This window comes from Anticarsia gemmatalis, chromosome 16 (genome assembly GCF_050436995.1).
Source record: "Anticarsia gemmatalis isolate Benzon Research Colony breed Stoneville strain chromosome 16, ilAntGemm2 primary, whole genome shotgun sequence".
In the NCBI taxonomy this organism is placed as follows: domain Eukaryota; kingdom Metazoa; phylum Arthropoda; class Insecta; order Lepidoptera; family Erebidae; genus Anticarsia; species Anticarsia gemmatalis.
The window spans coordinates 1,716,609-1,739,235 of record NC_134760.1 but is presented as its reverse complement, the minus strand read 5'-3'; the positions used below and the strand labels follow the sequence as shown (position 1 = coordinate 1,739,235).

The following is a 22,627-nucleotide window of genomic DNA, read 5'->3' as shown; positions in this document are numbered from 1 at the left end:
CCGGTATTACTATGATCCAAAATTAGTCCGATCCAGTCATCCATTAAACTTCTCTATAAATACAAAGATAATTCATTCAGCTGAAACTAAATGAGGAATTCGGAAGTGACGTCATAAAACATGTATTTAACCGGAAATACCTACAAATGGCGAGCAGTAAATCAGTATTTATTATTCATTGTAATATTACTTATTTATGATGACACTAATAAATTGAACCCATTTGTGCCCCACTGCTGGGCAAGGGACCTGTCCCGTAATGAAGAAGAGTCCACCACGCTGACCAAGTGCGGGTTGAAGACTTTGCATGCCTTCCTTCAAGAACTGTTCTAATGAACTATCAAACATGCACGTTTGCATCACGATATTTTCCTTCACCGTTAGAAGAAGTGATTATTACTTCTTATACACACATAACTTCCAAGTCATTCTAACTTCAATATACCTATTATTTGTTTTTGATAGCAAGGTTCATATTTGTTTGTGGGTCAGTACATTTATATCATTATAATTACACTACTTAGTCATAACGCACAGCTTCCGCACGTGTGATGCTTTCAGAATGGGGTCATCGCGTAATGTACCAGGTTTCTTTGACTATAAAGTCTTCTCTCCCCTTTTAAAATTTCTTTTGTAGTAAAGAATTCCACAATAGTTCACTAGGAACTAAAACAAGTTCTTGGCTTGAAATACGTATTTTTTAATCATACACTTCATAATTCAATGAAGATTCAAGTCACTACGTACGAAAAAGATTCTGCCCTTTAGCGAACGTATAACTACAAATTTTGTTATGTAAAAAAAAACAATTCTATTTCATTTCTACAAAAATCGACCAGACGTCAAAGTTGCACAAGCTGCTGGAAAAACTAGATTGGATTTTGATTTGGGTTAAAACAACTGTAAAGACTAGGTACTTACATATATTTCATTGCACAGAAAAATTCAATTGCAACACCAATAACCAGTTAGGTATCTAATACTTCATCAAATATAGCATCAAATTCAATCAAACCATCTAGGTATATACAAGTACATCTTTCACGACAATAGCGATTGTTTCCACATAATCAACAATTAGTCACGGCGCTAATAAACGCACTTTGATCGTATCTATGCTAATAGCTGAATCATAGCCCTTCCTGGGACTTTGTCAATGCATGTGTCATTTGATTTTTGATAAATACTGTAGCATTGGTATGTGCTTTTAAGTAATGCCATACAGACAGTCAGATTGGAACCACAATCGGTACGACTTGTGCCGAAACGTCAAGCAAAATAAAGTACAATAAATAGTAATATTAATTGTGTTTTAATGAAAAATAGCACCTAAATCAAGATTAGTTTCATGATTTTCCATCGATTTTTTTGATATTCGAGAAGAGTTTTTATTCCTCACAAACATAACTATTTTGAAGGAGTTAATTATAATTTTGATAAGAAGGTGACTCTATTCCATCGGAAGGGATTGGAAGTTAAGCTAATTTTTGAAAATAAATATTATGACATCTGCTTAGTCTGCTCACCCCTTATCAACATTATTCCCCTATTTCAATATAGCATTACCTAGGCAACAAAATTCTATGAAAAATCTATTTCAAATGGACCTTTACGAAATAGCAGTTATAACGATCACTTAATGTTTATAAAGTCTATCAAGTTTATCGTCTAACTACGCCTTTCTCAGAAACTACTGAACACTATCGTTATCTATGTGACACATTTCACGGTATCGATAGAGTAGCTACTCTACTTTGAATGTTACTATCAGATAGCGGTACGAGATAGGCTTGCTTGTAGTTTATTAAGAATATTATAAAAAGTTGTAACGGTTTATACGCATTTAGGGGTATAATTTCATACACCTCTGTCTACACTACACCTTTGGGTTTCAGGGGCGTGATACTATGTATGTATATATATGCGTATATATATAATTTCATTTGAGATATAGAATGTCCGCTTTACTGAGTCTAAATCTTTGGGTTCACAAAGGACTCATTGAGATTTTCAAGCAAAAATCTGTAGGTACAGCCAAAATCGAAAAAAACTTACATGTCCACAAAAAAATTTTTTCGAGACCGAATTTTGACATTACACAAACTACTAAGTACCTAGGTTTCAGTAGGTTTTCAAATGTCCCGATGAATATTTCAAAGTGACAAGATGTATGGATGTGAATCAAGCAAAGGAAGTTTGTAAGGATCGTACCAAGTGGCGTTCTCTAGTCTCTGCCTATTCCTTATTATATGTATGATTAATTGTATACTATTTACTTTAAACAAATCAGTTCAGCAGTACTGAAGATATGGTCAGCTACACGTAGATGCTGAAAGCGTAGTCTAATTTACCTGAAGATGTCAATCACCTCTAATATCGTAATGCGATTAATTTAGCTTATTGTTCTGTAGTTGTAATTATTTAGCAGTATTGATAAACTAATAGGTATGTATCAATTTGATTGGTAGTAATCAATAAGTAAGGAATTCCGGAACTGTAACCGGAATTTGTTATCAATAAGTCTGAGTAATGCAGTAAATAAGACAACGATACGCTAAAATGATAAAATTAAATCGATCATAACAAATTCATTTAACTGCAATTCGAAATATCATATTTTAACCTACCATTTTAATTTAAAAAAAAAACTTTGATGTGTAATGACACACCTGCGCAACGTTTGGCATTAAACGTTCCGTTCAATATGCTCGCTCAGTTGTTTAAGTTATCCATGACACATCTACCGAAATTACGTCGTATTTATTGTAGTGCCAAACCTTCCGTCAATGAACGTTTGGCCCGAGGTTTCGACAGGTGTGTCGCTACACTTACTACTAATTCCACTGCGCATATAAGGCGCTCTGTGAAATGATTACTATGTTACAATAACAAGGCTTAGACAAAAACGGATACTAGGCTCATAACTATATTTTACAATACTTAAATTCTTTCAGAAAATAGAACCACATCGCAAAAGATAAAATAAATACCTCTCGAAATTCTCTTTTAACTCGTTACTCAAAAGTAAATTGTAAATTTTATCAAATTATAAAAAATCTCTCTCACCTTTTTCCCATCGCGAAACTTCACAGTGCCCTCGATGATTGAATTGGCGGGACTCGAGTCCGCCATCTTGGATGCCTAGTGTCACGTGATGCGACCGCAGCGCCGCCGTGGCGACATCGTGAACTAACACATGTTTTACACTATGTCACTTATTTAACACTGTATTATCACTTGTGACTTTTTTTCACTGACACTGTCTTCACTTAAAATCTGTAACAAATGCAATTATTAGTAAAAAGAAATTGAGAAACAAAATCATGGATATTTTTATAGAGGACTAGTATGGTCAGTGGTCACCACAATAATAGGATTTCACTAATAAAAAAGTTCACTTTTATTAAAAGGATCTTTTCTTCAAAATGTGTGTGCAAAACAAATCTTGAACAGAACAGTCCATTGTATTTGGCACCCGATGCTAAATAGCATTTGACCTAACCTACCCTTTCCATATTTCCAAATCCACAATTTAAGAAACCAACATCAATTAAAGCAAAACCTTATACCAGTTCGAAAAGCTTTGACACAACAGTTCTGCCACTAAGCATAATTTCAAAAAACCCTGATGTATTCAGCGTATTCGCAGTCACATTCCCGTATCTTTAAACGCCATTTAAATACCTCATATTATCTGTTAACTTGTTTACGAATGAATGAGTTATTATTGTAATTTGTCTGTCCGTCTGTCCTACAAGGGAGAGGACGGGTAGGGGACACCTTACTATGGGACGGGCAAAGTCACCGCGACTTTGAGGTGAAGGATTAAGACTGGTTTAATTAGGACTGAGTTGGACAAAGCTCTGTTTAGTCATTTGTATTATTAGTATTATGATTGAGGAGTATGTTGGTTTAGGGTGATCTTTAAAATTGTGGAATCGATTCCAAATAATTACCTAGTTGAAAAGAGAGGTATATTTTTTAAATTGTGATTTAAGAGATTATAATGATGTTTTCTTTGATTATTATTTATTTTCTTTATAAACTGCTCATAATATATGAGAGTTACTGGATTCGATTCTTGCATAAAAGCGATTTATATTTGTGTTGTTCTAGGCATGTTATGGTTTATGTCTATGATTATTTGTAAAGGCCTTTCACATGAGGTGACCATTTATTTAAATCGAAGAAACATCTTATTATAAACATAATTGCATTGAAATCTACAAATATACTAAATAAGGAAGTGTACGTAAAACATAATTATTCTAGAATAATCTAGACAGCCTTTCTAAAACCAATCGTTCAAAACCTTCAATAATGATTAGTTTTAAATATCCTTTAGTAGCAATACCTTTCATATAATATGAATTAGTTAACAAAATCAAGGATCCAATTATATTTATCAACGCTAATAATTGACCAGCAAAAAGTAATTTAAAACCTTATCACCTTGTAATAAAGCTTGAAATTGAAATTGTTGTTACGACCTTCTGGTTTCGGATACGTAAATATATAGTTTTTATCTGTAAACCTAATTCTAAACGATTTGAGGCTAAAAACAGTCTAATTGTCTGCAAGCAAAAAATATTAGGAATTGAAGTAATTTCGTCCCTGGTCCATTGTAAAGTGTATTTTTAGGTTAACATTTCAGAGGTTTGTCTGAAAAAGTAGGTGTAACAAATGAGGAAATAGGTATAGCAGTTTTGTAGATGGATTTACTTAACGACTAATTCGTTCTTGGTATTCTTTGCTTACCTAGAACTTGTGCCTCTTATGGCAAGTATATTTCCTTATAAGATTATCTTAACGATTGAAATAAACTGAATAATAAAGTAGTTACATTTTATAATCTAGGGGCAGTATGAAGGCTTATACATAAGTGCCGGATAAGTTATCCACTGGCTAAAGTGGCAGCATGAACACAAATATTCCATCTGATAATCTAATCGAAATTTATTAAAAAGGCGTATATGGGTGCTAAATACGAAAGTAACTGATATTCCTTCACGACCAAGCTAACTAAGGTAGGTATTTTCGATACGATAACGAACATTAATAGTAAAAAAATAGTACCCATTCGGATAGGTTACTTATTAATTAATACCACGCGACTGAAACAGGGGGCTTAAGTTTTTCAAATATACAAGATACGGACACAAAGTACAATCAGATCCAATAAAAATATTTGTGGATCGCTTACATAAATTGTTCCATGTGGGAATCCAACCCACGACCTTCAGACGCAGTGGTAGAGGCGCGGCGTGGCGACCTAAACCACTGCGCCACGGAGTAATAAACTAGATTCAATAAATCTTCGCCCAATAATTTCTCACCTTGACTTTAGTAATGACTATTTTATCTCAGGAGGTCAAGAACCAAATTATTAATCGTAAATATCATAATACTAATGTTGCAAGCTCAAATTATAAGATCTAATAAATAAAATATCGACAGCCAGACGAATTCAATTTGAAATTCAAATTTGACAAAGCACCGTACTAATACATTTAAATTTGCAAAAAGTACAAAAAAACAGTTTTATTAAGTCAACAAGTTGACCTGCTGGGATCGGTTAAGTTTGAAATTAAAAAACTTTCCAGATTATCGGCAGAGGGAGAAAAGTCGAAACAAAAAACAATTTTTCAGGTGGAAATATGCAAAGCGTGTGATTTTATTAAGTAGTTACATTTAGGTAGTTATTAGTTAAAATTCGTTAATTTATAATTTGTTTAACTTTCGCGTTATTTATTCTACCTATTTAATTTTCAGTTAAAAATAGTATTTTTCTTCCTGATATCATCTCAATCGATTCAGTACTTGAACCATGAAAGCGTAACAAACACTTTCGCATTTATAATATTAATACGGATTATCTTCAACGTTAATTGCATTACGTAAGTTGTAAAATGACGTCACTATACTCTATTACATATCTACAGGTTGTTTCAATTCCAAGTGTTCTGACCTTAACCTCTGTGACCAGACAAAAAGAAATGAAATTGTAAAAGTTAAATTGAAATACTTAGTAAACAACAAAGTTAGATCTAAGTTCTCAAAACTATGAATTTTAAGTAGATAGGTACAAAAAATTCAATCATATGATTTTAAATTACATAAAGTCTCAAAGATTCTAAATAAAATAATTCTATTCTAAACTACAGATCAAAGTGAAATATTAAAAACCAATACAGACTAATCTCAAAATCCGTTTGAACCATTTCATCACCGAAATTGCCATTTTCACTATTTACCGAGCCCAAAATGGTCGGGCGAAAAAAAATTAATCCTCGCTACACCGTGTGGTGTCGCCAGGGATCGAATTCAATAACAAACGTTGGAATAGCACCCATGTGGACAATAAAACGTATTGCAGATGTGGACCGAAGGATTTCCATCATTAATACCCCTCTGTAAATATTGACATCGATTGGCGTATGGAAATATACAGGCTGTTGTTTTATTGTGATGAAATATTGTTTTGTTTTGTCTTTTTGTGTTTGAATTTATGGTTGTTTACTATGCAATGTATTGCCTGAAAATATGAGGTTATTTTAATGTTTTTGTCTGATCTGCTGTGAAGTTGTTCGTGAATTTGTACCGTTGCCATGGCAACGTAGAGCTTTACTAACTAATTTGACGTTAGTGTGTAATGTGTGGCGTATCGTAAAATAATACATTTATGCAAATGATTCTGCCATAATAAAGAAGCTGGAGCTTAAAGTTTATGTCTTAAAATAGTTTAAAATATTAATTTATAAATCTTTCGCAATGCTAGTGATGTGTACTTGAAAACTTTAAATACAAGTGACTGTGAATAAGATATATATTTAGTATTAGTTTTTGTTTTACCTTCGATTGGAAAAGAAAAAAATATATCGCGACGAATTGAGAACCTCCTCCTTTGTTTGAAGTCGGTTAAAAAGACCATCAGTGGTTAGTACACATCACAATTTGCGTCTATTTTTCTTACTTTAAACAGACTTGTGATCGCGCTGTAATCTGGTCGAAACGTTAAACAAACTGAACAACAATTCCCGTTTCGTTTTACATAATTATGTACAGAGCTTGCTTTTCTAAAGTAGTTGCTTTGCTGCATTGTGAATGGAGAGGTCAGTCTCCTTGCATTACGAAAACGAATGCAAGTTTTAAAAAGGAATTTAGGCATTCATTTAAATACATATTGCTAGATGAGATATCATAAAACACAACGTGTTAAGCTTTACTTGGTTTAGTAGTATCAACGAACAAATAAAATTAAGTAAAAATTAGTCGATAGATTAGTGTAGAAGAATATCTTTGGCAATTAGACAGTCTTTAAGACAATGTATGAATCTCTCAGAAAGACTTCGTCCAGAAAAGGGATGATATAATGAAAAACGACGCCTAATGCAATACGTCGGATATCTACTTACCTTAAGTTTATAAACATACAAGTTTATGAAATATACGTAAGATTAAAAGTAAAATTTACGTTTAACTGGTGTCATCCATGTTGCGTGACTCAAAGAATACCGACAAAAAATATATCGACAGTTTATAAACCTCCCCAAAAACAGGAATTACCCTCAAAGATACCAACTTTATCGATAACGATCTACATGCATCAACACACATTTCCCTGAAGTCAGGAAATTTGTTGTATCATAAAAAGTCGAGCATTTGCGTGAGGCACGCATGTAATGGAGGAAATTATTTCCTAATATGGGAATAAATGGGAGTGAAATAGTATGACTGACTATAAACATGTTAATTTAAAGTAAAATTCAGTTTATTGCCTCTAATGTACTTGTAAATTGGAGTAGTTAAAGTTTGAAAAAAAATTTTTGATGGGTGCATTTTTAAAATAAAAAAAAATGCTGCTATTTGGTTTCGTGCGTATTGTAATTAGATTGATTTTGAATAAATTCTTAACTGTACTTACCCTTTTTCTAGGTGGTTATATAACTGACAATATTATCAAATTAAAAATGCAAATTGACTGAAAATCATTACAGTTTGAGAAAAAATATTTGTAACCGTTTTTTATGTTACTATAGATCAGCACATAATGTGTAACTATAACCAACATTTAGTTGTGTAATTAATTACTACCAATCAAATTACTCAATATAATTATTTTTACTTAATCAAGTAAAAATAATTATATTGAGTAATCTTCATCTTAATTAAGTATATTTACTTAATCAAGTAAATATACTTAATTAAGATGTTGGCATAAATGCTGTTACTAATCAGTAACAGCATTTATGCCAACATCCTGTACATCTAAATAGGGTGCTTATAAATTGTTATTCTTGCAGCGTTTTGTCCAAAATCGTTAATATCTGTCGTAATATCGTCTATAATATAAATATTAATTCTCTGGCCATTTACTAATGGAGCGTTCAAATGGCCCTCTGCCATAGCCATGATTTTCCCCATGTTAAGGGAGTTTTACTTTTATTGTTGTAGTTTTGAGGGAGCGTGATGTTCCTTAGTGGCGACAAAGAAGAATAACTTTATGGTTCTCATTAGTAAGATTCATTATACCAGATGGAGTGATATGTAGGGCTTTTTTTAATTTAATGATTTTTACTACTTAACTTACTTAAAGCAGAGTAATGTTTTTAAATTTTTGGTATTAATTTGCAAAAATCAAAACGTTTGTAAATATATAAATGATAGTATAATCGTTAACTAACCAAATCCTTGTTCTTCTTGCTTTCACAGTCATTTGCTTTATTATCTAACCAACTATTAACGCTAAACTTAACTTCAAACACATCGTAAGACATCCCCACTTTTGACCCATCTTGCAATACAGAAACAATTAAAAAGAAACCGACTACCTCTCTACAAAAATTGAAATCCAATACCCAATAATGTTGCCAATTCAAAAAAAATCTTCACGGAACATCTGCCATTTTTTTCTTTCAAAACTTTACTGTTAACTTATCACCCACTTGGCAAAGGTGCTATTATGTAGGTACCCTTACCAGATGGCCAGGGCTGTCTCGATTCAATTGGCAAGTATAAAGCTTTTTTTATGTTTGACACAGTTGCTTGGGCGAAGGTTGGTCTTAGTGATTGTGATTTTAGAATTGTTATTTTTTTGGTTGTTAAGATAAGGAAGAGTATGGTTTGGTTTCAGTGTTTACAGATGATGTTAGATCAAATTGCTCAACTGATGTATATTTATTTCTCCTTACAAAATGTGTGATATGTTAAATTATAAGAATCTGTTTTTTTTTGTTTGAAACCAATATTGGATTTATTTTATGCCTTTTTGCATATTTATTAATATGACTAATTTTTTGGTTAGGCCTAAATTCTGAAACTGGTTATAATTATTTCGTTTACTAGGTATTTGCTTAATAATGCTTAGACACCGGTATTGAAATAAAGGTATAATCATAATAATCAGTTCTAGCTTTAGCGGCATCAACAAAAAATCAAACCTAACTCATACTATTTTTTGCCTACAAAATCAGACACTAAACAATTTAATTAAAAATCACATTTCCGTATCAAAAAACCTCCATTCAAAGCTAACCAAAGTTCAAATCGTACAAAAACCAAACGAATAATGAAATCATACGTCTAATTCCCGATTCGGACGTCTCTTTTCAAATGCCACGTGGCATTTACAATCGTTTGACAGCCCTACAATATGCCGTCACGGTAAAGGCCCTTGTTCATTATAGGGATTTTTTTGGTGGCCATTTGGATTGGCACGTGAGTAAACAGTTGGTAGGTAAAGATTTGTATGTTGCATTGTATTTTGTTAGTGAAATCTGCATTCAGTAATAAAAATGGCTGATTTTCATGTAGTTTGAATACAATGCATTAATTGCTTCTTTCATTAAGATAAGAGTTTGAATTGATAACTACGATTTTAAATTAAAGTAGATGCTTTTCCATTATTATGTTTTCCGAGTAAGTAAATCCTTTATATATTTTAAGTGCCTAAATAATGTAATTCTAAGTATAACTCCAGTATTTAAGCAGTGCTTTACAACTACAATACGTAATGTAACCATACCTAACATTTTTAAACCCAAAACTGTCCCACTGCTGGGCAAGGGTCTTCTCCCAAACGAGGGAGGGTTAGGCCTAAATACCTACATAAATAAAAAAACAATTATGTTATAGTGACAAAAACGCAGATTGTAATAAGTACTCATCGTTTGAAGTAAGCAGTAGTCTAAATATTGTCCTCATGTAAAAGGGCCCTTAAAAAAAGCCGAGCCACCTGCTTGCCGCGGACCGGATTATTTAAAGCATTTCCTTTGTGTTACGACTTTATTAAAATACTAAGACTCAGGAATATTTCATTATTAATATACGAGATAGCTAAACCATGCGGCTTCACTCACTTTCATTCCCTAATTCAAACAACTTGGGGGACAGATTTTTGCAAAATAGGTACCCCAATTTTAATCTTGGGTCTTCATCTGTCTCTTTACAAAATTTTATCGCAATCGGTTCAGTGATTTAGCCGTAAAAGCGTGACAGACAGATAGATTTTCACAATTTTATTATTAAAATGGATATTATGGAGGTGTATTCGCCTTCCGTGAGTCTTTGTTGAGTTTATCTCAGTGATATCAATTTATCATGTGACGTGAATATTTTCAAGTGTTATGATAAAGTTGTAAAATATAGAGTTTGTGAATTCTTTTGTTTTGAAGTAAAGCAGATTGTATGAGACTTTAATATGTATATCCACCTATCTTATTATTATCCAAAGCGTCATTAGATCTTAAGTAGGTAAAACGGCAAAGTTCGTCATTTTTGTATCACTAAAGGACATTTTTAGAAGAACTTTGGTTGTGTATTTTTTCATCTGTTGTGTATTAAGAATGTGTGAGGAGTAAATTTGCCATACATAAACCAAGTAGTCTTATAAAATTAACCATTCGTTTCTGAGGTATATTTAGCGTTAGTTTATCTATTCAAAATCATTTAAGCTGATATAAAAATGACAGTTTTAATGAATAAACTACCGCTAAATGTACCTCAGAAAGCGAACATAAACCACTTATAAGTTTTTCGCGAGAACCAGTTTCTCAAATTCCAGGCTTCTTATACCTAGTAGGCTTGTTTATTACAAAGTACAGTACCATCCCTACCCTATTACTATGTGACATCACAGACCACCTGCCTCGAACTCATTAATATAATGTTTAATAGTTTCCAACCTGTCCTTCATACAGTTACTGTTACATACGTAATTGTTTCTTGAAGAACTGTACCGTATTGTCTTGCTGAATTATAATTACAACGGTTGTCTGAAACTGTATAGTAAGTATGTTTTAATAACGATTCTTATACCTAGTTCACTTAGAGAAACTAATCTTTGGCTGGTTTCTTTTGTTTCAGCTGTGGGGTGTTAAAGAATCGGCAAATTATACTAAACTAATGAATAATTATTTAGGTACTACAACTATTTTAGTGTTTGCGCGCGGCTGCACCTCTCTTTTGTAACTTTCTTTGCGATATAAACTATCGCCCTGTATTAAATCCACATTCGTTCAGTTGTATATAAATAAACATTTTTAGTACAAATATTAAATTAAGTCAATCTTTTCAGTTGCCCAGATTACTTTAAACAATTACTAACATAACCTAAAAGGCATCAAACCTAACATAGCACAAGTACCTACGTCAAAACATCAACTAAATCTTTTTTAATTAGCGGGAGAATTTATAATCTACTTACCCTAATTCTCTCACAGTATTTTCTCGACCATCACAAAATAATAGCCATCAGAAATATGGTTTTGAAATCAAACACCGAAAACCATACAAAACCGAAGCATCCGCCATATGTTGAGATCAGATTATCCATGGTCAGATGGTTACACAGCCTCCCATACAAAATACAACCTTATTTATAAGCCAATACGGTCAAAATTCCTGTATAACAGTAGTCTATCCATGGCATGTCGTGGAAAAAAATACTTCATTGGAATATAAACTCTAGTCTCAAAAAGATAAGGTTGTATTTGAAATGAGTTCGTGTTATTGTTTTTAAGTTATATATTTCTAAGTTGCGATGATTATGTGATAAGTAGCGGTGAAATGCTTTAATATATTATGTATTTTGTGTGGTAAGCAGACCTTGAAGTTCATGATGTTTTCTTAGAATTGGTGGGAGCAATGACCTGAAGAACACTTAGGACTTGAGTAATGCTAAAATCTGAATTACATTTTGCTCTCATTTGGGTAGGTAAAAGACAAAATAGCCTTTTGCTTTGATCGGTAAACTTGCTTAATTCACTAACATACGGAAATATAGGACTTTTAATAATGTAAGTTTGTGCAAACGTAACTCGAAAACAGCTGAAAAAATATTGATACGTTGGTGTTTCAAAGTTTTGACCCAAACACAATGTTTTGAGATTTTATTATTATTTGCCAGAGAGTAATAAAAAACAGTAATGAATCTCTAAAAGACTAATGCGCTATCATAATTTTAGACAAAAGTAAGCAAAACACCAGATATTATTTGTTCAAACATTTGTCCCAACCTTGGCACCAACATTGGCCCACCTCACCCACAGTGCATGTAAATGCGGACAGTCCAATTAAAGCCAGCGGATAACTTGGGACACTATTCACCCGGGTTGAATTAACCCGGTTACATACCCGGGTGAAATAGCTCGTGAATTTAGATTAAAGATACGCGGATTTATCTTTGTATGTACCAGATAGTTGCGGTACTCATATTTCTTTTAAATTAGAAAGTTTTTCCTAGTACTATTTTGGAGTTCAGTTAACAAAGGCTTAAGTCAAACTTACTGTTAGTCAGAAACTGACTGCCACCGTGGCGCAATGGTTTGGTCCACTACCATTGAGTGGCGTAGCGACCTCCAGCGTCGTAATTCGTGGGTTCGATTCCCACTTGCGATTTACAAATAAAAGTTTTGGGTCTGCTTGTACTTTGTGTTCGTTGTTTGTATGTTTGTAAAAGTCCCCGCGATACAAGAGCAATTCTTAGTGCGGGAGTTTGCATAGCAACTTTTTACCACTGCGCCACGGAAACAGTCAGTTTATGACTAATAGTAAATTTGACTAAAGCCTTTTTATGTAAACTCCAAAATGGTTCCAGAAAAACAGTGTTAAGAATCCGGCTTTTTCATAAAACAATTATATATTTAATTGAACAATATTCTCGCCTCTTACATACGCCTTCGTGCGAAGTCCTGGCTATAAGCTAGTAATAAATAAATATTATTTTCTCCTGGCAGAGGTCCTTGAACTATCAGCCTGTTATTATAGAAATAACACCGTATTATCTGGAACTGTGCCAAAAAGATCTAAGTGTTTCTATGCCGTTGTAGTTAAAGATAATAGTTGTGTTGTAAGCGTTTTTAGGATAAACCTGCATAATTATTGTACAGTTCTAACGTTTGGTTCTTTTAATCGGTAATCTAAGAAATTTCTCTAATTAAAGGCTTTATTGTCCCTTTGCAGTGTGTAGTGCAGTTGCACTCGTTGTTAACCTTTTGATGTACCTATTGATATGTATACTTTTGAATAGTCGGAATACAAAATGCTGCGTAGAAGATTATCTCTAACTAATGTACGATATCTGTAAGTAAATAAGTTTTTATTATAAAATGCAGAAAGAATCTGTCACAAATGTTGAGGTATTTGAATTCCATAAACAAAATAAACTTCGAAGGAAAATTTTGGTCTAAAATATGTTTTTAGGAATACAGTAGGTACCCTAAAGTAAGTAGTGGTCTTAAATATAGCAAGCTTCATATTATTATAACTGAAAGAAACCCCAGAATATTTTCACATCCACACACATTCCCTTCTCTTCTTAAACTACTACACAAAACAAAACCTTACTTCGTCCAGCATCAACATAATGTAAACAAGATCATGTTACTAGTAGTACGGTCTGTACTGAGCACGGAATTGTTCTCAAACCGTGTAAAATGTTCCCTCCATTATTATGTACTCTAATTTTCTCGCGGCTTGGCACGCTTGCCAAATCGCGCTTTGGAACATGAATGGGTTAAGTTAAAAGAGATAGCGGGAGCGATTTAAAGGATAAATAGTTTTGCTAGTATTTTGTGAGGATTTCTTGGCTAAAATCAAAAGCTTTGATCAGGTATAGTTTGAGTAGATTTCAGCTATGGTGTTTTTTGTGTTTCGGTCAATAAAATATTGTTCCGGTTGTTATCAATTAAATTATTAAGTTTTAATAAAAATTTACACAATCCCGACGAAACATAATTTATTAGACGAAATGTTAAAGTTTTGTAATGAAGGCTGCTTACCATAAACTTGATTTGGCAATTAATATGACAGCGATGAACAAGAACAAGTGTGTTTAAAAAAATGGGTTGATTTCACTGGTACTTGTGATTTTATTGCTCCTATTAATATATTTGGAAGACCTATAGTCACTTTCTAAAGAAACATTTTAAGTCCATGCCATATGTACGCGTCTTCCCGCTCTGCTCTTATAAACTACACCACAGTGATCAAAACAGATATGTTTCTGTAATGTCTGTCAGTTAATGAGGTGTATCGTGAATTGCCAACTTAATTTTATTATCAACCGACAATACACAGCGTCATTACTGTACTTACAATCATAATTTTGGGGAAATTAGGCTTTTGTGGTCATTGGTTGTTATTATTGTAATGACAAACAAAAAAGGCGAAAATTATGCATATACTATACTCGTTATACGTATTTTATCACAATATGTAAACGGCTGAACCGGTTTAAATAAAATTTGAGAGGGTGTTAGATTATAACCCAAGATAGGTAGACTTCTCCTTGAGGGCAAAAGCTAGACGCATCAATAGAACCAATCCCAAATATTTAATTTTACTACACATACTATGAATTTTAATTAATTTCTTAATTAAAACTTAAAATTGAAAGTCAAAACAAAAACAGACACTTTCAAACTTGCACGCCAACGAGGTAATCATCCAAATCGACTTAGCAGTTTCGGAGATTATGTGAAAAACACAAACTTGCAAAAGTTTCTGCCCATTGGAGATTATTAGTGTAATAACAAAAGCTATTTGGCAATGCAGGGTAGGCAGAGGGGTATACATTCAATTTAATTTTAACTACCCTTTTAAAGTTGTTTTGTTCGTAAAAACGATAATAATTTTTACGATATCTTTGTCTTAGATGCTGTAAAAGTTTAATGGTCAGTAATTTGGGGATTTTAGAAGAAAATAATAAATTTTATTGAATAATGCATCTAAAGTATCTACTACACTAAATCCTGCTATTATATTTGTTAGAGATGTATGTTTATAGATGTATGTATGTTTTCGTTTGAATGTACTTTGCTTACCCCCGGTTTCTGAGGTCCATTCAATAGCGTTTTTTTTTATAGAGTTTTAACGTTCTTGAATAGATAAACTACCCCTAAATGTACTCAGAAACGGGGCATTAGTCGCGGTAAACGGGCTGAATAACATACACAAATAGCTTATCACATGAAATGCTTCTCCTTAGGTAATGGTGGGAGACAACCAGGAACAGAAACATGGGAATTATAGTAGAGATACTTTTTATAGTGTTCTATATAAAAAAAAAGTTATACTTTACTTTATTTGCTTTATTACTAATTAATTAAGCAGGTATTTTATTTTTAATTCAACTTTCCGAAGTTTAACTTTACCTTTAGTAACAAAGTATCAAGAATTTTTCATAAATCTCTAGTTACACCTTACCATCACAGCATGGTGTAACTACAATGTTAATGCTCTATTTATCAGTCTTACGTAAGGGTCATGGTTCACGGCTCAGAAACGCAACTGCAACAATAGCGGGTTCGAGTCACGACCCGTACAAAATGTCGGAAGAAAGTGCAATAGCATCGTGAATTTTCTGTCGATAATTTATGGTTCAAATTATAGGATCAATATGGTTATGTTACGGTAATTTAGTCAGGTCAGGCAACGTACAGCGCGGACATCTCATAGATGGGTGACGGCTCAAATGTTTTTAAGGTAAGCATCTTTATGCGTCGGAACATCAAAAGTTAGTGCTTTCCATTGCATTCTATTTCTTTAATACCATTATCTGACAATGAAAAGGTTAGCAGGTACTTAGTTCAATTACAATAAAAAAAGAATCTTAGCTTATACTGTCCCATTGTTGGGCAAAGATCTTAATTCCTTCACCGGCCTTTATCGTCGGTTAGTTTATGACATTAATTCATATCAAAGTATATCTATAGTCAAAGTCGTCAGAAAGAACATAATTTATTACAAAAATTTTCACCACAAGATTAAGCGAATTTGCGATTATTATTCGCATTAATACCTGTTTTTAGTCACAGTCGTGATATTACAAACATACAAATAACATCAAAAAGAAATCGTGACATTAAACTTAATAACACACATATCTTACTGTTACGTCACCTTACATAAGAAGAACCCTAAATTACTAGATCGTGGGTCTGCATGATATAAACCATGACGTTATAAGGTAATTTCAGTATGTAAGTGATCTGTTTGTTTGCAAACGTAATGTGACTTACATAATACTGAAGATATGGGGAAAGTAACCTTTGATATTTTATTAAATACAGCTGAATTGAGATCGTTCTTCTTTTATGATGTCGGTTAAAATATATTGAGTACTAAGCTTCGCCACAAAACTTGTCAATAAGTATTGGTTAGTTTATCCAGAAGATTTTTAACAGTTGTTTTCATTTTTTGTCACTTAACCTATTAGATAGGTTAATCAATACAAAACAATATATCTACTGTGACTGTTTTGTCAGCAGAGCACCCTTATGTCCACAATTTGGCGTATTTTATAAGTAAAATGTGCTCAAAACGGAATTAATCAGATTTAACCAGACTCTGCAACTTTATTCCTGGGAATACTTTTCCCACGATCACCCGACAAGATGTGGCCTATATATAATTTGAAATAACAAACAAAATAAAACTTTTAAATTATCACGCATTTTTTATCTATCTTATCTCATATCAGGAACAACAAAAAACTTTCATCAAACGGTCCAGCCGAGCGAAACAGCTGTAATTACACAATCAATGGTCTAACTGAAGCTAATCTCGTGACCTTAATGAACATATAATGTAAGCCTTCTAACGTTTTTACTTACAACGTATCAATGTATTATTATACTGTCTTTATAGACCACACTGAGAGTGAAACGTACGAACATAGCATAAGTTTGCATCCCGGGGCCCACTAGATGATCCATCTAACTTTCTAAGCAGATTTGAGATCGATTCTTATGAAGTCAGTTTTATCTAAAAATACATTAGGTACTTCCATTTTAAACTTTTTACCTAGCTCGATTGTGCGCTAATTTTAAATTGGTAAAAAGGTGTGATGAAAAATTTATCCGAATCAATGCTGATCGTTCTATTACTTAATACTGTCGGGAGGAAACCAGCTAGTTTTGATTCTATACTAGGAAAACTTTCGAGTTTTTTGTCGCAAGAGAGTTTGAGGATCGTCTCGTTTTTAGCCCTTGCAATCAGATGATTTTTTGTGGAGGAGTCCATAGCCAACTAGAATCTTTTTGCAAAAGTCTGGGCCATATTACTCAGTACCCTGCAACGTTCAAAATAATCTACAATACTATAATGAAGACGTTAAAAAATGAAACAATTTAATTCAAGTGCCTGTCTTCTCCATTTTATAGACGTTTGTTTATATCCTATTATGAGCTAAACTTGGCCATCAACATTGTAAACCAGTCAATCTTAATAGCTAACAGCAAAAACTAAACCTGATCTACACGTTTCTTTAAAGGTAAGTTACACTAGACGACAAGCTATGCTATAAAAGAGCATTTCTTTCTTCTTATAAATAAAACTGTATCTTGGATTGTAACATGTCTCTTCATTGTTACCATCAGATGAGATGGGAGACAAATAGCCACTTCAATATAAAAAATAAAAATAAAAGTTCATCTTTTTACTATCAAAGTGACTCAAGCCGCCTAAAGACCTTTGATAAAGCTAAACGAATTGACAATAGTAGAATAGACTTAAACGCGGTCATCCATCCATATCAAGTCCGTGTCAAGCTTGCTGAACGCACCTTAAAACGGCATTACGTGAGTACTTTTATTGGAAATTTCGCATCGAAAATAAATACTTAGCGATACTGTGTTGCGAAATTTTTGCGAGCATTATCTGTAGATAACCACACGTATTTATGTCTTTATGTAATAAGTGTGTTGATAAAGAAAATAAATATATTATCTGAGTTATTGATCGATTTGCAAGACACGATTGAACAAAATACTTACTCTTGCATACTTATCGACACCTTGTTTAGTATTTTTAATTTATTGTGCTTTTGTGTTGTCCAAATCGCATTTTCACTATATTTTACATTTGTGAATTATACAAATGTGTACGACAGGTGAGTTGAGGTATGCAGAAAAAAAGATGGATGGATTGTGTGACAGGGGACATGGAAAAGGGTTTAGACAGAGTTGACGACAGAGTTGAGAGAAAGAATAAAACATATTGTACCGTTTTCCCGCGGACTATGGTCCCAAGAATGACGACAAATAAATATTTGGTCTAACATACATACATAATATCACGCCTGTTAAACACAAAAGTGCAAGTACGTGTGTATTACCTTTCGTTAACAATATAATAGAGGGCGAGTTTCTTGCTATTCACCGGGCATGTTAAAATCTCCGGACTACTATTGAGAAATACATATTACTATATTAATTTATGGAAAGCAGTCGGATACACTACCAACTACGCCACAGGTTTTAGGCAGATATTTGTTCTAAATTGGAATCAAAACACGACCTCCACTGGCAAAACTAACAGCTTGGTCAGTGTGAAGATTTTAACCACTCCAAGGACGTTTAAATGCGATATTTAGCTATAGCATCGCTTTAATATTGGATGAGAGTCCTTATAATAATTATTGATAATCAGAAATAATGGTTAAACGGTTCACCCGTGCGATGATTGATACGTACACGCCGTCGGGTTTGTAACAACTAAGTGAGATAAATGTACCAGGTTCGGTTTCCGGCTGAGCAAATTACGATTTATGATGATGATGAATTGTTAATGTATATGTATTACGTGTTTTAGTATGAATTATTTGAAATGTCAATGACAATTATTAGTGTTATAGATCTTGTTTGATTTATGGGATTTTGAATTTGAAGTTGCAAAACTGCGATGTTTTTGTTCGTAATAATATTTTCTTGTTTCTTATAACGTTTAGAATTTATTACACATTTTTGTTTTTGACTTAATTTTGACAGTACTACGAGCTTGAATTTATTTAAACTGCTTGTCAACTCGAAGTTGATTTTGCACATAGATGGCAAGTAAAAATGATCCAAATGACTACTCGTAATTAATAAAATTTTGATAAAATCTGTCTTCATTGGTCGATTATACCTATCGTCACCCTATTCTTATAAAATAGAAAACTGATTTACCAAACAGAAAATCACGAGAAACTACCAGTAGAGAGTTGATTGCAGGTTGTATCAAAACAAACCGCCAAATATGTTGCAAGACTCAAGAACGACTCAACCAATTCAACTTATAGTTTTTGTAAAATCGTCTTTAAGACATGGGAAAGGTTTTAATGGAAAGAAGAAACTAAAAAAGAATGCCAAAAAAATCGTAAGCGAAGCGCACTAGTGTTAAATAAAAACTTCAGTGGTATGTACCACGTTGTGAGCCAATAAATGGTTTAAATGTTCCCTCATTCATACAACTGTTACATTAAACATGTATAAGACCGGTTGAGACCAGGTGTATGGACTTTTTGCCTCTCCGAAGGTCAAGCCGGGAGGACACCTGTTCAGGAGGCTTTTAATCAACAGGTGGTGAATTAGATCAGTGTTTTATACTTGTTTTGTTGGTGTTGTTTTAAAGGTGGAGAAAGGAAGTTTGTATGTTTTCTGATTTTGATAAAGATAGTTGGTGACTCCGTTGGTCTGCTGACAGGTATTGATAGTTTATACCCAGGTGGGATAGAGTTTGTGATAAATGATACATTTTAGTACTATAAGTACAGCTAAAAATCTAAATCAGTAGTGATAGAAGCTTGGATTTTATAGGGCTCGAACAGCTTTGAAACTGTGTCACCCTACAGCTGGCCAAAGGTCTCTTACAATTGCGGAGGAAAAACTGCATAAGTAGCCAATATATACATAATACATACATACATCAAATCTTCCCATATGGGGTAGGCAGAGACCAGGGAACACCACTTGGTACGATCCTTACAAACTTCCTTTGCTTCATTCACATCCATACATCTTGTCCCATTAATTACCCACTGTTATTTTTTTATTTCGGCGCAGATTGTTCCGCGTATCCACAAATACAATCAAATAATATAAAGAAAAAAATAATAACTAATTCATAAGTCTGTCTAGATAGAGGAAAAATATCCAACAGAATTTGCTAACAATCGTAATATTCTTCCATACATGCATACATAAGATTCTAACATATCTGCACATTAATCGTATGAATAAACCATCTACATAATAACAAGCTTACGTCATTGAAATAAAATGTCCTTACAACGTCTTTTGTTTTTCCTGTTCGCTAAAAACAAGGTCTTAGAAATATTTGGAATTGTACAAGGTCTTTGCATATTGGTAGAGAATACTAAAAGGGAGAAACCGTGAAATAACCTATGTATATAATTGGAGAGGTAAATGGTCAAAATGGCATGTGACTATAGCTAACGAAGAAGAGCTAACGTTTTTCCTGATTTAACATGTTTAGTTTATATTTTTTATTAAAATTACTGTAAAGCAATGGAGATTGCGCAGAGACGATGGGCTCGAATCGCGAGCCGAAAAAAGATTTTACGGATTTTCATATTGGTTACAGTCTATCTAATTTCGATTTTAATCTTTTTTGACTTCACGTTTCTGTGATATATTTTTAGTAGCGAACTTTCACTATTTAGGTAAATATTAACTATTATTTCAGTCACCTGGCCACTACTACTTACAAATAGGTATATGTAGTAGCAAGTTTACCAAATCAACTATCCACCTGGGATTGAAAACATGATAAGGTGTATTTCATTTACCACAGCCAACACCTTTCTCTATAACACTCGTAATGAAAACAGCCATATCTTTCCGCTTCCTTTCTCCCAGCTCATCGTTTCTTTCTTAGAAGTTAAAAAAATCGTATCAATGCTCATCAATCGTTCATTCGTTGCGCATTACCACAAAACTGTGGACTTTCAATCAGTTTTTGTGATAATTACTATCATTGCAGTCGTGTGGGTATGTGAAAGTGTTAGTTTGGTCAGTGAAAATGTAGGTAATTGCAAAATTGCTTAATTTCATGTAGTGTGGATTGGCACTCATATCTCAGAATATTATTAATAGTATGAAGTGTTTTTATTTGCAGTTCAGTAGCGTGATTCTATTTGACGTTTTAAAATTTATTGCAAAAATAGTTCCTACGACGTTTGCTAGAGGCGCTGATCAGATAGGTATACATAGTAAAGGTTACCTTTTCAAAATGTTACTTTAAATGTATTTATTTATTTGGCATATCAACAGCATAAACACAAAAGTACCTAGGTACAGAAATATAATGGTAAAGGCTAAGTTTTGTGCTCACGCCAATTATAGACAAATTCACTCGTGTTTATCTATTTTATGCAAATTTAACATGAGCAGTGATAGCCGAGTGGTTTAAGTTGGCACCTCCCACGCTAGTGGTCGCAGGTTCGAATCCGAGGCGACACACCAATGACTTTTCGAAGTTATGTGTGTATTAGAAACAATTATCACATGCTCCAACCCGCACTTGGCCAGCGTGGTGGACTCAAGGCCTAACCCCTCCCTCATTACGGGAGGAGACCCTTGCCCAGCAGTGGGACAGCAATGGGTTAAATTTATTATATTAAACATGAGTCCCTGTTTCCCTGACTTTCACTTTGCAATCAAAATTTTCCGAAACCTTTCCTTTAAATAAAATTACTATCCCAATCACACTAATTTCAAAAACGGGCTTATAAACCAGAATGCCTTACTTCCCCTCATAATTTGCATAAGGTCTGACGGATACCACCTGTTGTTTGCGGTCCCAAGGTCGATTCCCTGTTGATTTAGGCTCTGGGAAGACGGCGGTGAACAAATATGGGGAGACTTTGGCATGATATGACGGAATAACTTTGAAACCAAGTTTAAGGAAGACTATTGTTGATATTTTATACGACAATGTGTAGATGGAAATAGATAATATTTTAATAAGGAAATAGAAGGACTTTCAGCCAATAAAAAATATGGCGTTTTGTTTAGATGAGTATTGTTATCTCATGCGTAGAATTTGAAATTCGTTTGCGTGATTTTTTGGCATAGGCTGCATTAGTTGTAATTTAGCACAGATTTAGCTAAGAATATGTTATGTATATTGCCATATCATTTTATAATTTGCTTAGAATATATTATGTATATTGCCATATCAATTGCGGTTGTATTGCAGTAACTCTAATGACTCTATCTAATGATTTCTAGGTATGCAAAGACCCCTGTATTTTTTGTAATTTCCGAGTAAAATACAGGCGTCTCTTAATACAAAAAGACGTTATAATTTCATAATCCCGTGAAACCTGCTACAGATCTTAAAG

The 22,627-nt window shown here is 33.3% G+C and overlaps 1 protein-coding gene across 1 annotated transcript in view; it reads right to left on the bottom strand.

The window, feature by feature from the left end:
* LOC142979579 (uncharacterized) overlaps positions 1-22,627 on the bottom strand; it is a 189,232-nt gene that overhangs the window by 148,422 nt on the left and 18,183 nt on the right. Inside the window, exon 2 of the mRNA XM_076124588.1 lies at positions 3,067-3,276. Coding sequence (XP_075980703.1) covers positions 3,067-3,132 — 66 coding nt within the window. The 5' untranslated portion in view covers positions 3,133-3,276. The remainder of the gene's footprint in view (positions 1-3,066; positions 3,277-22,627) is intronic.